Raw genomic sequence first — 17,918 nt, 5'->3', positions numbered from 1 at the left:
AGTTAGCTACGCAATAACTTTACAAGGGCGTAGTAATTTTACATCCCATTTAACACAGACCTCCAAGAGAAGCCTTAAAAACGTTTCTATGTCCTCTGGACATTCTAAGGATGTCTCTTAAATAAAGCCAAGGAATAGTGTGAAATCAGCCAACATAGGTTAGACATGTGTAAATTCGTATATTTGATTCTTGCAAAAAATTGCAGACGTTTCAACCCTTTTGATTAGGTCTTTATCAGTGTAATGATAATAAAATACGTATAAAAAGATGTAATACAGTGAAATTGGAGTATCGTTAACATATATTCATAATATATGATTATAATACTGTCTGTTGGATCTAACAAAATACTCAAATCATACATTTAAAATTATCTGTAATTTAACAAAGGGTTCGAAGTTGTTAAATTATAGGTCAATCAATTAAAAAAAAAATTTACATAATAATGTTAACGATGATCTGTTAAATAAGACATGTTAGACATCTTAAATAAAGTGTGCTATATTGGATAATATACTCCACACGTTCCCGCTTTTAAAGACATGATTTATTGTATGTGAAAATGCAAAACATATTACGTGAGAATCAGACAAAGTTGCTTCAGCTGTGTGAAAACTTGAATAAACTAGAAATAACGTTTACGTAACAATTCGGCAGAACGGTCATGTATTTTGCGATGGAAGAATATTTTTGTGGATCGTTGGTGTTGTAAACAAAAACTCTCCATCATTATGTAAATATAATAAATTTATTATTAGGTATTAACAATTTTTTACAGAATTCGCGCTTAAATATTATACAACTATATACGAGTAAAGGTATCAACGCTATAATCGGAGAACACTTGTAACACGTACATACACGTGATTTCTTTTTTTCTCTTTCAGTATAAAACGCGGCTTATAAATTGCACGGCAGTGGACGCCTGCTGTATACGACTAGAGATATACATTCAATCAAGCCGTATCATATACGCAATTCCTCTCAACGTCGCCTCTCCCAACATCTTCCCGCGGATCTGTCGACCTTTCAGTCCACAAAGTCGAATAGCGTGGTCGAAAACTGCAAGAGGAAATGGACAATTACGCGTGCCTAATTAAGTACGCTCTCCACCATTTACGTCGATGACGGGTTCTCCGCATGGCAGTCGTTAATTATCGCGGTCGTGTGAACAAGAGGCGAACAAGTCGCGATGGAAACGCTCGACGACTGCCATGAAGCTTCATCGGTAGCCTTGCGATCACGTACAAACAGTATGCACCATCATCATCGCCTCGGTTAATTGTGATTACAATAGAATGACATGAGCAAACATGCGATCGTATAAATAAAAAAAGGTATTATATAGTACACAACGTGATCGAGATCGATCATTTACAAGGTCGCACGAGCCAACGGGGCTCGCGCAGAGACATGCATTCACAAGTACACGCCGTTCGTACAATATAACAAGTATAGCTTCGTCCTCGAAACTTAAGTCTACAACTTGAATCGCAGTGATATTTTCTCTCTCTCTCTCTCTCTCTCTCTCTATAATTAAAATGTACATTTACGCATCACGGATGAGAGTCCACACAAGTGAAAAATATGAAAAACATTAATTTTTTCTGAAATTAATCGAAACTCAGTTATTGTACAGCAACTATTTCATATTTGTGTATACAGTCGCGTAATGGCTTGCGATAATTAATTCGAGGCGCTGCGATTATTCGCAATCTTACAATTTGTTAGCAAAAGCTCTATCGGCTTCAACGCGAAAACGCGATGCTTGGATTGAAAATAAATCGCGCGGAATATCGGCTGGCTCTAAAGGATATCCGCGCTCTCTTTCACAGTCGCCTTTTACGCTTGCGATATTTTCACGGCCTCGTTCCGCCGTCGTATCTGAAACGCTATAACACTGCTCTTTTATGGATATCACATACGGAACAACTCGTTCAGAATACGTGTCCCACCGGGAATTCCGCGGCTGCATTGCGCGCGCTGAATCAGCACAGCAGGTACACATTCAGAAGATGACATATGAAAGGAAGAACATATAGATACAAAGTCATTCAACTATTTATAAGCTTTCATATGCTCTTCGTATGGCTCTTTAATGTTGCTTAACGCGTCGGGAGAAAAATGCTACGTGGCGTCGAGAATTCTTCTCGTCGTTGTATTTCATGCATTTGTCAAAATTAAATGCAAAAAGAGTTACATCCGCTCGTTGCGAAGGATAGGTGAATGTTGATTTTACGTATGTCGTAAATGCGAGACGATATTCGTTGATAGGATTTTTACGCGTGGGATTTGAAATTTTTTACCGCTCAAATCTTATCATTGATTGAACTTTGATGTGAAAAAAAATGTTATGTCCATCACAGTTGTTCGTCTTATCGTGTATACGATATATGTATCAAAATAAAAATTACAGGATGCTGTAAGTTATCATTTGTAAGATGATATCTCAACCTTTCTTTTTCGCGGATACGTATATAATTCGTTGGCAGTCTTTAAAGTGACAAACATTCGCACATCGTCTCTCGGAGCAAGACTTACAATTCCGTCGTGGTCTCCACGGGACTTTGCTCGCCCAGATAGGTAAATCCGAGATGCGAGTAATCCTTCCTCTCCCTGAAGGTAACGTTGTCATTGGACGGACTAGGGCTCAGCAGATCACCGCCGTGATTGTACAAGGGATTAAGTACTGGCGTCGCGTCGCGATTGTTGAGGGTATTCGTGTTGCTCGCGCTGTGATTCTTTCGGCCCAGTGTGGACCGTCTTAGGGAATGAATATTGGTATCGCCGTGATTGCCGACAATACTGGATGCTCGTGCCGTGGTCGCCGCTTCGGAACTAACGGGGCTTTGTTGGCCTTAAAGCAGAACACATAAGTTCATTATACATCTCCGATATCCACTACAAACTAGTATTGTTCAAAAAGTATTTAATTATTACGTTAATCCTCTGAATGAAATAACTTCAGTTTAAGGAAAATTATACTGTAAAAAAATAGAATGTTAATTTTAACTTAAAGACGTATAGTGGATTTTCTGAGACATGCAAAAATATTGTCTCAGAAAGTACATTAAACGTCTTCAAGTTAAAATTAATATTTTATTTTATATTTTATTAATATTTTATTAAATTAATATTTTATTTTTACACTGTAATGTTTATGGAGTATGAGGATAAATATGTTTTTAGTTTCATTTTGTAATTTATTGATTGTGGATAATAACATGAAATGAGATATAAATGCAGAATACTTTAATTCTGCAATCTTCATCTACATATTTTTTAAAAATTCAGCTTGCATTAAGTATGCAGATATTATTAGGTATTAAATTTAATTCTTACCGTTTTTCGTCTCCAAAATTGATTTATTTCGAAGGGAAGATGAATGAATACCTTAATCAAAGTAATTTCTTCCATTTTCTACTTTATTACTAATTAATAATACTTTATTAATAATACTCTGATTAAGGTATTTCCCTTCGAAACAAATCAATTTTGGAGACGAAAAACGGCAGGAATTAAGTTCAACACCTAATATATCGTCTGCTGCGAATTACCGGTACTGTCTCCATGATCTTTGGTGATGTAGCTGACATTGTCCAGACTAAACGCGTGATTTTTGTTGCTGAAATCCAATTGTAAATCGTTGCAGCTATCGTTGTCGTCAACCGGCACGCTCATCTGAAGCACTTGCGTCTCGTATTCCTTCAAATTGGGTTCCACATAAACGGGATCGTATCGTGGCACCACATACATGCGCTGCATACGTTCCTTGTACGCTTTATACCTATGTAACATTTTCACGATGAGAATCTCTCGGGATAAGCTTTAAATTCCTCGTCGCGGAAGTAAATACTTCGGAAGAACTAATTTTGCCGCGATCGCAATGTCGAAGTAATAAGTGTTTGCGGAGATATTCAAAGCGGAAAGCGCAATTAAAGCTAATGGAGGTAATGAAGAGCGGTATAAATTTGCATGGCTCGTACTTGATGTCAAATGAATATTCACACTCATGAAACAACTCTCTCAGCGATCGTAATAACAACTAAAACGGTAATAGCAATTGTGATATTCTCTATTTCAGTATTTGTATATGCAACAATTTTTATTAAAACAACATGCAAAAATGTCATGAAAATCTACTAGCTTAAGTTTGCAAGCCAACACAAATTCAAATTTTTTGAAACATCGTCTCCATATTATATTTAATTATATCTATATGCAGGTTATTTTTATCCGTAATAAATTTATCATGTACATGAAAAAAATTATGTCGTATTATTAGCAGTAATTTAATTAAAAATAATCTTGTTAATTCAATGAAACAAATACATCATGTTTTATTAAAATCTTATTTGTATTTCATAAATACCGTTATCTATTAAATAAACAAGAATAACAAGATTTTCAATTAGAATACTGCTGACCAATGCTGTTAATATAACATCGTTTTTTCTGTGTACAAGTGTTTAATTTAAATTGTTTATTACTTTAATAATCTATAATAAACCGTAATATCGCGTGTTGTATCTTAGCTTCCTCGTTAATTATCTTTTTATAAATGTATTTATCGATTTATTTTAACTCGCGCAGTATTAAAAAGTTTCAGCATTAAAATCAGAGCACTTACTTGGACCAGGAGACGCATATGTATATGATACCGGCAATGCCGAGGATCAAAATCACGCACGCGATGATGATTAGCGCGTACGGGAATACCTCGCCGCTGAACGCGACCGCCGTTTGTGTTCGAACTGGCTCGGGTGGCATCACGGGTGCATGAATGTCGATAGCATTTGCCCGCACTAACGTAGACACGTCAAAGGTGATATTTGACATGGCTGATTTATCCATGATAGATCTGTCGAATATTCGGCGCTTTTAATATTTGCCCACGAGCAAATGTCACCTTAATCAAAAGTTATAATTGACCTTTCAATGCTCGCACAAAAAACGTGCCTTTCATTATCAAACACGGAATAGTCGTTGAAATTTTCAATTTAATTTTTCATTAATTCAAGTTACAATAAAGCTCAAATTTTGTTCAGAAAAAACATTTACTAAGAGATTTCTAGCAATTTAAATATGCTGTATTTACAAAAAATTTAAAATCGTAATCAAGGAAACAATTAGTTCACAAATTGTGTTAAAATAATATATTTAAACAGAGTTCTATTTAAATATTTAATTTAATCGATTATTATAATGTTATTAAAGAGAAAGTTTTAAAGCAATTTCTTGTTACGTAACCATTAATTCTGAAATCTATTTTAAATCAATTTAGTAATATTCCATTTCATTTATACGGAAGTAGATATCTAAAAGCACATTGCAACGTGAATATTGCAGTAATTACGTAATACTGTTCCGCAAATAAATGTGAAACATTGTGGCTTCAGCCACGTATTTAATACAAAGATAAAGTTAAAGTGATATTATAATGAAACTCAAACTACAAAACGTAATCTTCTCGTTAATATAAAATCTGAATAAATAATAATGTTAAATAAATTTGTTAATAAGATTCTATTTATGGAATTTTTGTGTATTATTTTAATTCAATTTAAAATATTTATTTATTAATTATTTATTAATTTAAACATTGGACAATGTGCTTTTAATATTCAAATAAATAATCAATCACTTCCAATATTATATAAAGAGCGTACTTTAAGACTTACTTTTGCACTTTGGTACTGTTTCTATTTAATATAGCTTCGGTGTCCGGATCGATCGCGTAGAACCATACATCGGAGTCCTGCGGGAACGTCTCGATAGTGCCATTCTTCGTGAGAACCTTTCTCATCGCGACTCTGTCAATGCTGATCAGCAGATCGCTCTTCTGCTGAATTACGTTCGCTATTTTATCGGCTTCTTTTTGCAATACATCCGGCGCCGCATCTTGCACCACGAGGATCATCAGGTTTTCTTCCCCGATGAGATTGACGATCACCGGTGCGATAATCGAATTGGAGTTGTCAATCGAGCTAGGATTGTCGCGCACGCGAACGTCGAATTTAAAGGGAAGCTCGGATGCATCCACGTGGTCGAACGTCGCCGTCGTCCTGATTATACCGGTGGTGACGTCGATTGTGAAGTAACCGGAACCTCGCCCTTCCAGGATTTTGTACTCCAGCTTGCCGTACTTGCCATTATCTTTATCGATAGCCTTCACTTGTACGACGGTGGACGCGAATTGCGCGGTGCGCGGAATCGCCGCAAAGTAACGTCCCCTCGTGAGCTTCTGACTCGCCTCCGGGAAAATAAACTCGGGCTTGTTATCATTTACATCCAGCACCTGAATCTTTACCTGCAATTTTATTAGAGAAAAAATGAGAATTGATAATCTTACTACAACGGTTACCTCACATAATCAGAGTTTTACATAAATTATATTTTTTATGTATTTCTCTTTTCTTACAAGAGTATAAATTTTAATATTTTAAAATTAAATTCTGCTAGATTAGACGAGATAAGAAAAGTTGTGGATTTGTATCTTTTGTATTTAAAATTTCTTCATGTAAAGTATTGGAAATTTTTATTACATAAAGATTTATAATTGAAGCGATAATACTTAAGTTACATCTCTGCAAGATAGATAACTAAGTTTTTATGTGTCCCATATGTATTAATTTTTTTATCTTTAGTATGTCTACTCGTATTAATAGCTACATGATATTTTATTTGGATTATAAAGATTCTCGTTTCACACCGAGAATAAAAACACCGACAAGTTCTGTCGCGTTTCTCACCATCGTCGTATTTCTGCCTGAGTTTAAAAGGCCTGAGAGCGATTCCAGTTTGATCTTAATCTGGTAAGATTCCGTCGTCTCATAATCCAGCGCTCCTTTCTTCAGTCTCAGCGCGCAATTTCGCTCCTTCGTGACGTTCGCTTCGAACAAGCCTTCTTCATTGCCGCTATAAATCTCGCATCTGAGCGGCGTGGTGTTGTACGCGTGACTGTTGATGATAGTGATTATCTTTATTAGCGTGTTGTCGCTTGCGTCTTCGGGCACTTCGACGTTATACGAGTTCTCCGCGAAACCCAAACCGATCTCCGGCGGAACCGTCGCTACGTGACGTACGTAGACTGTCACAGTGGTCTCGGACGACAATGGCGGGTCTCCCATATCGTATGCTAGAACGTCGATCTGAGAAAAAAGAATTATCTCGCTATATAGATGAGCCAGATCGCGAACGACGTGCGGCGTCGAGTTATATACGGAGGATTAAATACCTGATACTCAGAGTCGGTCTCCTTGCGCAAGTCATCTCGTACTCGGAGTACGCCGGTATCGGGATCGATTACGAAATACTTGCTGGCGATGCCGCGGCCAATGATATCATATCGAACCTACAGATACCAGACTCGGTGAAAATCTATCTCCTTGTTTATTCAACGGAGAAGAAATCAAGTACTGAAAAGAAGTCAATACACCAACCTGATTTCCCGGAGCGGTTCCATCGGAATCTGCAGCAACAAGATCAATTACGGTTGTTCCTATAGGGACGTCGTCGTCCAGCGTAATCGGACGTGGTACCGATGTAAATACCGGTGGAATGTCGTTCACATCCTGCCATGATGCGCGTTTAAAATGTTATTAATCCGTCGAGTAAGAAGATACAGTTAAATTAAAAGTACTCGAAGTATGATAAATGATAGGGTGATCGTTGATTATGATATTAATGTGATCAACATAAACCGGTTCCGTTAAATTGATCCCATGGATTAATTCCCGTGACTGAGACACAGGCAATTAATTCCCGTTTTAACATTTTAACTTTTAACTAGAGATTATGCAGAAGAACTATGCATTAATGCAGGTATGTCAGGTACATATTTTATTTAATTATGAAACGTTAAATAAAATAGTTAAATTAAATTTGTATTTAATTATTTTATTTAATTATATATAAGGTCTTCTAAATCATTAATCATAAACGACAATTTATTTTACACTAAAATAAAATCTTATTTACATAATTTCTGCTCAAATATGATAAACAAAAATCGATAGCAGTTTAAATTGGCTATATAATGTGATATTCTAAAAGGCATTCATGTGTACTATATGATGCATCAACGATAATAGTAAATCGATGATGGATATTGACAACTACCATAAATAAAGATTCAGACACTCATAAAAAAATACCTGAACATTAATAACAACGCGGGTGGTGGAGCCAGGTAGATCGTTAGTGTTCTCCTCAGTGCCTATGATAAGTACATGCTGGTTTTGGCTTTCGTAATCGAGACCGCGGATAGTTTTTATTACTCCAGTCTTCGGGTCTATGCTGAAGAGTTCGGTATCCCCTTGTTTGATCATGTACGTAATTTGCTTCTTTGTGTCCGGATCATCGGCCTAGAAGTAATCGCGTTAGCTTCAAAATCTGAATAAGACTGCCGTCCCAGAACGCACTATCCTTTCCACCTCGTCGACGAGGATGGGAATCGTCGACGACGCGAGTAACACGAATATCTCTCGAGTCGGAACGAGTGTACGTCTCGATTATCCAATGAACTTTTGAAACTTCTCGAGCGAATCTCGTCTCTCATCCTCGATGAAATTACATCCCTTATTATGATCCATTTCGGAACTAATTTCACACTCGGCATGCTACGCGAACAAGTCGAGACGCTTTATCTTAACGCGAACGTTTTGTATTGGAATCCACATTAAACGATCAACATCCCCGCACGAGAGTCTCAATTTTCATTAAATTAAATCTACAGGAACTGATGCGAATAGACGGATTAATCTCTTTTAATCGTACTTCTCTCGCTTTACACGTTTTCCATTCGAGAACAGACGCTATTATGAATAGTATTACTGCGGTCTGACATGCGACTCACCGTGACTTGAATTACATTATGGTCTGGCACGTTTTCCTTGACACGTGCCTCGTAACTGCTTTGGTGAAAGACCGGAACCTCGTCCTCGACATCTATGACTTTCACCGTGACTGTCGCAGTTGCCAAGCGATAATCGGGGGCTCCATCCCTTGCAGTCACTACGAATTTGTATTCCTACGCAATTTATGCAAATATCGTATTTTATTACATTCAACAAATACAAAATTAGAAAAAAAGATTTATCTTAACCGGCACAACACAGTTCTTCGAGTGACGTCCTGAGGACATCTCTTGGAGAATTGTGTTGTGTGGAAATTTTATAATTTAATTCTGAAATTCAAGAGAATGTCAGAATAAAATAAAAAGTTTTAATGTAATGCATAATCATATTTTCAAAACGATTTTAACGAAAATTTTTACAACATGATTAATTAAAAGTTTGTATCACATTGCATGAAATTATCATCAGATTTTTTTACACAATGCATTTCTATGAAAATCGTGCAGACTTTAACTCAGATACGCAGTTTGCTCATTTTCTTTGTCTCAAGCGCACATAATAGTACAATTGCAATTTAACTGTGACGATATTCTCGTAATCCGAGTATAAGTTAAACTGTTTCGTTGTAAGACACTCTCGAGTTGTATTCGCAGTTTATAACTTTCACAGAACTGGAGAGCATTCCTAAAATCCTGAAAAGTCTAATAAGCTCTTATGCGTCATTTGATGCAGCTTTTCACAAATTCATTCGGAAAGAAAAATTCATTAACAATTCAAAATTCTCCAATATATTATCTCCAATAATCGTCTAGCTCGAAATAGTCAAAATATCCCAAAATGATTTTCCCAATAAATTGAAAGATAAAAGGTATCAAAATACTTACATGGATTTTCTAATTAACATTGTTAAAAATATAAGTTTTACATTAAAATGATATAATATATTATTAATAATATAACATAATATAATATATTATTTTAATGTTTTACATTAAAAGCTGAAAGAATAATGGAAATATCACTCACATCGTTCTGTTCGTAATCCAACACTATCTTCGTTAGAACATCGCCAGTTTCGGGATCCACGGTAAACGGAATATCGTCAGGTACAAAATAAGTGATTTCGGCGTTTATACCTTCGTCGGCGTCTTCGGCATGCACGCGGCCAATTAATTTACGTGCTTCGTTCTCCTTGACGGTAAATTCATAAGGGAGACCCACAAATTCGGGATTCTTGTCATTGATATCGGTAACCATAATATTGACCGTCGCGGTGCTGTAGAGACCACCGGTATCCTCGGCTTTTATCAACTACATAAACCAATAATATCACAGCATTACACTCTGTTTTTAATTTATTCCAATTTGACGAAACGTGAGTAATGACGACTTTCAACAATAAAAATATCTGAAGAACCAGTCAATAAGATTTTATTTTTAATATATAATTCTTTTACGAGAAATTTTTTTCTTTAAGAAATTAAATGTAGCAGAAATTATATGCTATAAATATTAAAAATATAAATGTCTACCTTTTTATTTAAAGTATGTAAACAGATTATATATGCCGTATATATATGCTCAAAGTTAACTACGTTGTTGTGTTTCGATTTTGCTACTTGTTTATAAACGGAGGAAGAAACACACCGATGTTTCCTTAGATTAGATAAAAGCTATCAGTAGAAAGTGGTATAAAGCAAGAAGTGCATTGGCTTGTAATAGAGGGTGTAGGAAGTTCATGCTACGGTGTTTGACGATATCGACTTACCAACTGATACCGGGTCAGGTCCTCCCTATCCAACTTCCTTATAACGGTAATAACGCCTGATTTGTCGCCGATCGCAAACTGGCGCAAGTCATTTCCCGATACTATCGAGTACGACACCGGGTCGTTTTCTGGATCAGTGGCCTGTAACGTTTATTGATAACGCTATATTATTATTACAACCATTTAAAGATCCATTGTTTTAAAAAGAAAAGGACAATCCGGATTGATTTCATAGAATTCAAAGAAGAGAGATTCGCATTCTGATACAGAAAAATTAATTACGAAACATGTTTTTATATAATTCCGAAAAAACTAATATAAATAGAAGAATGAAACATAGATCGAATGCTTCATCAACGCGATAGAAACACGAAAGGAAAAAAAAACAATGAAGTATATATCGAGCAGATACAGTGCTTCTGTCAGAGCAGAGTTGAAGCTTTAAAATAAAACGCCAACGAGAAGGACATCATATCAAGGATACTCACAGTGATAGTCGCGACTGTGGAATTGATGGAGGCTCCCTCGCTGACTTGCACCTCGTACACCGGTTGCTGGAACACGGGGCTTCTGGTGTTGGGCCCGGGAATGACGTTCACCTCGACGATTGTCTGCGAGTACTTGCCACCTTTGTCGGTGGCCTGCACTGTGATGCTGTACTGTTCGCCAGCGTTAAGTTTCCTCACGGACTCGATAACTCCGGTCTTTGGATCTATCTTGAATTTATGCAAGCCGTTGTTTGACACGTGATAAATACTGTACGTTATCTCGGCATTTTCACCCTCGTCGTTGTCCGTGGCTTCCACCTGAGCGAGATTAGAAATTAAATTCTCTTAGAGTCTCGTATCTTTTTAAGCGCGAAAAAGAATTATGGAGCATTAACAAACAGTAAATTAATGACAATTTAGATAAGTACATACTAAAAAGTATCAAATATAAAAAAGTACGAATTACTCGCAATTATTATTATTATTCTCGAACATACAAAGTTGTTAGTCAAGAAGCATAAAGAAACCACCTTTGCTATTTGTCTCTTCGTCTCTCCCGCTTGAACAGTGATGGGTGCCATCATCGGAAGCAGAGGCGCATTGTCGTTAACATCGTTCAACGTTACGACAAACGATAGAGGTGAAGACGCAGCCACACCCGTTTTCTCCCGGGCGACAACCTGGAATCGAAAGCGGCCAGGACTCGGAGGATCTCGGTCCAAATTCTCCTCGTTCACGACAAGAACGCCGGACGGATCGATCGCAAAGAAATTTGTGGTCAGTTCGAAAGTATACGCCGGTTTTGGATCGTCTGGTCCCTGGATATAGAAACGGATTTTTTTAATAAAAGGAAAAAGAAGCAGATGCAGACTTTAAATATACAGGTGACACGAATTTCATCCCCCAGCACAGGTCTTATCCTTTAATAATAGAAATAATTAAACGGTCAATTCGCACCTCGGTTATGCTTTGTTAAACAGAAATCGATGGAATCTACGTGGCTACACTCACCAGATCAGCATCCGACACGGTGAGCACAATGGAATTCCCGCTTTCATCGATGACCTTTGTGCCGATCGGAGCATTCTCATCGACGAAACCTTCGATGTTTGACGCCATTATAACGGGTGGATTACTGTCGACCGGCTTGACGGTAATTGCTAATTTAGCGGTAGCAGACCGCTTCGTTTCCGACACTTCAACCGCCTTGAGAAAAGAAGCAAATACCGTTATTATACATATTTAAAATTTTGAAAAAAAAGTTTAAGTTACGCGTATGACAAAGAATTTTGTATTATTTTTTCAAATGCAACTCTTTAGTGTAAAAATATTCGGTTAATTATGTTATTGAAAATTATTGAGAGCAACTGCACTCTAAAAAATATAGGTAGAGGAAAGGCCCCTATTATGAGATACCGAATTCATTTTGGGTAAATGCTAGAAATCTATAGGCAGAATTTAAAAAATAATAAGACATTTTGAAAGGAATTTAATAAGCTCTAAGATAACGTTACATAAAATTTAATTTAAATTCCATTTTTTTTTAATTAAAGAAACGTAAAAGTAAGCAAATCGCAAAGTCAAAAAAATTGTGCTCCTAATGTGAGATGCTCCGAGAAATCGATAGCAAAACGCAAAGTATATCAGTATCGCAATTAAAAACCTTTATTTAATGTTTCTAAAATACAAATAAGCACAGCCTGCGTGCGCGAAAAATGAGCATACGATAGATTACACTCAGAACTCGTTTTCAGGTAGTTGGAATCAAGCATCGCAGATATAGGCACTCGACGTTCATTTCGGTTGTCTTTTTTATTATTATACAATAACATTTATACTTTAGCAACGATTTTCACTATAACATAGGAACATGAGTTATTTCATATTAGGAATACCCTGGGTATCTCATATTATGATTTCCACGCCTTATAGTTTTACGATCATCAAATCTAATTTCTATAATTAAACAATTCAACATATCCCATATTTTTCTATTAGTACGACTTTACTCTATCACTACATGAAGAATTTATTGCCAAATATTTATTTATTAAATAATAAACAAGGTTTAAAGGTTGCTCATCTCAATGAAACTTGAAGACATCCAAATTCTAAAATCTTGTTTTACAATGACTACAGGCACGATCTAATAATGAATTTTCTATTAAATAGTTTTCAATCCAAGAGCAATAAATTCATAGTGGAACCAATAGATAGCGTTTATTAGTTTAACAAAAACGCCGCTATCTCATATTAGGGATCTATCTCATAATAGGGAGCTTTCCTCTACACATACAATAGATGTTAAATATAATTCTCACTGGGTTAATATTGATACAAACACCAAGAGTGTAAATTTGACACTATGTTAGTATTAAATCATTTACATCATGGTGTTAAATTTACACTTATAGTGTTGAATTCATTTTGGTTTTTATATCCAACACGATGAGAATTACATAAACATCCGTAGAACGTCAAATACACATTCATATTTTTTAGAATGTATTTACATTACTTATAACTGTAAACAACGTTCTTTATAAATTTCCTTATATTCTTTATCATCTACTTATACGAAATAATTATAAATTATACCAAATTATTTAAACATTTTTTTCACGTAAAATATAATGTTGATATTTACCTTAATAATAATATCGAACTTCTTGGTTACCGTCGTGTCAACGGCTTTGATTTGTTTCACCGCTCCGGTATTAGGATTGATTTCAAAGAAATCCCGGTAATTCGGCGGATTTCCGCTGAGGAAAGAATAGTGAATCGGCGCGTTTATGCTGTCCATATCGACCGCTTGTATTTTCTCAGGCGAGATATTGAGTATGCCAGATAATACTCCGCTTGAAACCTGACGAAGAGAAAAAGAGAATCGTTCTTGCAGAACCGGTTGCACCGATTTATTGACTACGTGAATTCGAGCAGTGAGATATTGACGGCCGATTAAGCAGACGTATTCGATTACACACACTTGAATTTTTCAATACTATTTTAAACAAAACAGCTGAAAAACGTTCGTCAAAATAATGCCCTGGTGTTGATACATGCTCGAAAGAACCGCAGTTTTTTTTTATAATTGCAATTTACGTACCGACGCGGAGTATTCCGGATTGATGCAGGCGCCATCCAAAAGCATACAGCCTTGGTAAATAAAGGATGGATCTTGATCATCATCGTCCCGTATGTTCACCGTCAACGTGGTCGTGGATGTGAATCTCTCGGAGACGTTTCTCGCCCGATCCTGTAACCAAATAATTTGCAACGTAAAGCAACAAGGTAAATGCAAATTGACTTTCAAAAATTTCAACTACGAATTTGCATTTTGTATCTTTCGTATTTCGAAAAATTAATTGTGCAGGCTGCGATCAAAATATGTTTACAAATTTTCGTTATAATTGCATTTGTAAGTTATTTATTTCATTTCATTATTATTTCATTTCATTATTATTTCATTTCATTATAACTACAGTAAAATAATTTTTCATTCCCCTTGAATAAATTAGTGAAAAATAATATTTCCTCACTATTATTTATCTCTCTTTGTGAAATCTTGTATACTTCTGCAATAATTTATTTTATCATTACTATCGTACTCTGTTTTTCCCGAGGTTTTTCCCGTTTCTAGCGATGAAAAATGCATCTAGTAGATGTTAATAAAAATATCTTCATCCATTTCTTGAAGCACATAAATAAAAACTTGAATGACGCATGAAAATCGACGGTGATAACGCGCCATTAATCTTGCGATTTTGACGCGTCACGATCATATTGACATTTTCAATAGTTGCCACGTGCACGAAAGGAACAAACATCTGTTTTTTTGTTTCTTATCCACACACACATACACACCACGATTCAGTACCAGTTCTACCGTCGAGTCGCCCCGGGAGAAACTTGGTCTCTTTCTTCTTGTCTTCCGTTCTCTTCGGTGACCCTATTTATGCAATAACGGACCAGGACCACTTAAGAGGCGCTCTAAATAAAGATACCCCGTTATTGTAACTTTTAGTACGCCAGAAGGATCGTAGAAAAGCTTCCGAAAGTACCACATAAAATGTATACATCTTAAAACGCATATTGCAACATATATGCTACAAATTACGATGCAGTTAGCTGAAAAAATGCATACATTCCGCGGCACGCAGATCTCATAAATCTCATCTTTTAATAAAACCTCGCATTATTCGCTGTTCCTCATTTAAGCACATTGAGGAAATGAGTTTTACAACAAAATCTACTTTAAAATTTCATCAAAAGTTTTTGTATATAAAAGAAGCAAGGAGGGCGAAATGAGCCGAAAAATACTTGGCTATATTATGCCCGATTCATGTATAAGTTGATATATTATATCTCTTTCATTTTCCACAAGTCGACGCGTAACGTAAAGTCGGGCAAAAATGTTTATAAAACGCTAATTCTGCGAACATTAACTTTGCACATGAATCATCTTGTAATCTACACATCTAGAGCATCGACGGGACGTGAAACGCCATTCCTCGTGGCGAAGCGCGCGGAGGCTCTCTAGAAGAGCTGGAGCAGCGTTCACGGATCAGAAGTCGGTCATTTGTTCCACATAATATTCAAATGAGCCGCACCTGCTGCAGCACCGGGTAGCTTAATCCAAATCGAGAGGGAGAGAGATCGATCGTGTCCTCGACTCGCGGGGAGATTCGCCGCGATTATGCGAGACCGTGGCCGATTTATCTCATGGCTTGCCATGGAGAACGAGAGAGCCATGAGGCGCGGCGCGGGAAATAACTATTACCTTGACCATGCTGCACGACCGAGGCTATATCCCGTATGCCAATAGTAATAATGGGCGCACGGTGCATCCATTTGCCTTTTTCATTTCGTCTCGCTTACGGGAACGGCCGCCCGCCGGGGATCGTTTAATGACATTGTATTGCCGGTGCGGCGCGGCGAGACGCAGAGCATCCAGAATTCAATCGCATTTTTCTTCCAACGTCCGATTGCTTGTACTCTACTCTCGCTCCGTATGGTCGATCGCGCAATTTCGAACATGCACGAAATTGCAGCTGGCTGGCAAGCGACGATGACGGTGGCGGCGACGTTGTAAGAAATACCCGGCTCGGATGCGCTCGTAAGTCGACGTGTAGTCCGCGTTTCGGATTCTATTACAGGTGAAATGAAGTCGCGATCCCCGTATAACGTTTCGTATTAAATGCAGGTGCCGTCTTGAATTAGATTTTAACAAAAACTTTGATGGGGTAATCGAGGGAACCTTATTTTCGAGAGCAATATTCCGTCCATAAAAGATGATGACAGTAGCAAACTTTTTTTGAGTTCAGTAGCAAAACTTTTTTGGATTGTAAGCGCGATAATAATAGTATATATAATATCCGGTATAATGTTAAAAATCAATTCTATATAATATTAGAAATTATTAATTCCCCGATATTACATACCCTCTAAATCTTTTGAAGTGAAAATTAAGCCAGTCTTAAAAAAAGAGAAAATTTTTTACTCTTGAACGAGAGTAGCAGATTTTCATTCTTTTAGAGTAAGATTTCATTATTTTGGAGTGAGATTCACTTTAAAGGAATAAAATCTCACTTTTTTTTATGTGAAGCTTCATTCCGAAAGAGTGAAATCTTACTCCAAAAAAATAAAATCTCACTCCTAAAGAGTGAAAATTTGCTACTCTTGTTCAAGAGTAAAAATATTTTCATTCTTTTTTTAAGATTGGCTTAATTTTCAATCTTTTAAGTGAGATTTCACTGCAAAAGATTCAAAAAGTAGAGTTATAATAAATTAAAAAAATTCCATCATGTATCGTGACTTGATATTATCCGATTTTTCAGTTTAATTTTTTTAAAAGGTAGCATCATGAGCCATTTTAACATAAAATCACAATGCAGCGTGGCAATAGCAACAGTGTAATAACTTAATAGAATCGATTCCAAGAAGGAGTCGCTTAAAGTGACGGTTAACTGATCGCTTACAAGAAGCTATGACCAGAGGCGGCTCTAAAACTAACGAGGTTTCAGGATGGAAAGTGGCTATTGTGCCCTGGCGTGAGACCCTTACGCGCGTAAGGCCCTTGCAATGAACCTCGCAGAAAAAATCGCTTGTTTCAATTTAGCCTAAGGAGAGCATTTATCGCGATCCACTGAGGTCTTTGCACTAGTATAAGGTTGAAGTGTTCACTTAGTTCGCCCTACGGCAAAGCTGCCTTTAGCGTATACTGAATAAAATCCTGATTAAGGTACAATTCAATTATTATAAGTAACACCCTATTGATGACAAAAATGTAATCCAGTTTTCGATCACTGTAAACGATCTGTTTACCACTCACCGTTGACAAATCACCATTGCCATCACTCGGATCGACGCGAATCAACATGACAGCCAGGAACGCTTTTAGTGGATTGAGAAGCTCCATTGTCGGCCTTAGACGACGAATCACGTTCTGTTGACGACGCGTCTCGATTCCGATCTCATACACTTTCCTCTCATCCTCATTCAGGAACGCGTCGATGTAAAATCGACTAAAACGTCCGGTAGAAAAGTCTTTTCGACAATACAAGAAGGATAGTCCACGTCTCGTCAGAAATGTCGAGAATCAGTAGAGGAAGATCACCGATACCGACATATTGGTAGAAAAGTCTTTTCGACAATACAAGAAGGATAGTCCACGTCTCGTCAGAAATGTCGAGAATTAGTAGAGGAAGATCACCGATACCGACATATCACATTGTTTTTAAACAATATTTCTTAAACAAAAGGTAAAAATACTACTTCAAAAACATAAATACAAAGTAAAAAGT

At 36.7% G+C, this 17,918-nt stretch overlaps 1 protein-coding gene across 3 annotated transcripts in view; it reads right to left on the bottom strand.

Moving 5' to 3' along the window:
- Nucleotides 1–787: 787 nt before the first annotated feature.
- The window catches only part of Cad99C (cadherin 99C), a 160,034-nt gene continuing 142,903 nt past the window's right edge, over nucleotides 788–17,918 (bottom strand). Inside the window, exons 1-17 of one of the 3 annotated variants that reach the window (XM_018501967.1) lie at nucleotides 17,447–17,674; nucleotides 14,222–14,371; nucleotides 13,763–13,981; nucleotides 12,127–12,321; nucleotides 11,646–11,933; nucleotides 11,116–11,433; nucleotides 10,628–10,768; nucleotides 9,886–10,170; nucleotides 8,859–9,032; nucleotides 8,158–8,367; nucleotides 7,444–7,575; nucleotides 7,239–7,355; nucleotides 6,754–7,152; nucleotides 5,683–6,311; nucleotides 4,632–4,862; nucleotides 3,559–3,788; nucleotides 2,539–2,858 (exon numbers count right to left, since the gene is read on the bottom strand). In XM_018501967.1, the coding sequence (XP_018357469.1) occupies nucleotides 2,539–2,858; nucleotides 3,559–3,788; nucleotides 4,632–4,862; nucleotides 5,683–6,311; nucleotides 6,754–7,152; nucleotides 7,239–7,355; nucleotides 7,444–7,575; nucleotides 8,158–8,367; nucleotides 8,859–9,032; nucleotides 9,886–10,170; nucleotides 10,628–10,768; nucleotides 11,116–11,433; nucleotides 11,646–11,933; nucleotides 12,127–12,321; nucleotides 13,763–13,981; nucleotides 14,222–14,371; nucleotides 17,447–17,533 (4,125 nt within the window). In that variant the 5' untranslated portion in view covers nucleotides 17,534–17,674. Of the gene's footprint in view, nucleotides 2,859–3,532; nucleotides 3,789–4,631; nucleotides 4,863–5,682; nucleotides 6,312–6,753; nucleotides 7,153–7,238; nucleotides 7,356–7,443; nucleotides 7,576–8,157; nucleotides 8,368–8,858; nucleotides 9,033–9,885; nucleotides 10,171–10,627; nucleotides 10,769–11,115; nucleotides 11,434–11,645; nucleotides 11,934–12,126; nucleotides 12,322–13,762; nucleotides 13,982–14,221; nucleotides 14,372–17,446; nucleotides 17,675–17,918 lie in introns of those variants that run through there. The other 2 variants (XM_018501965.1, XM_018501966.1) reach the window with 2 other exon arrangements.

The sequence above is a fragment of the Trachymyrmex cornetzi genome, unplaced genomic scaffold, assembly GCF_001594075.2.
Source record: "Trachymyrmex cornetzi isolate Tcor2-1 unplaced genomic scaffold, Tcor1.1 scaffold146, whole genome shotgun sequence".
Classification (NCBI taxonomy): Eukaryota; Metazoa; Arthropoda; class Insecta; order Hymenoptera; family Formicidae; genus Trachymyrmex; species Trachymyrmex cornetzi.
Note: the sequence above shows the minus strand (reverse complement) of the source record. Positions and strands in the feature narration are given on the sequence as shown.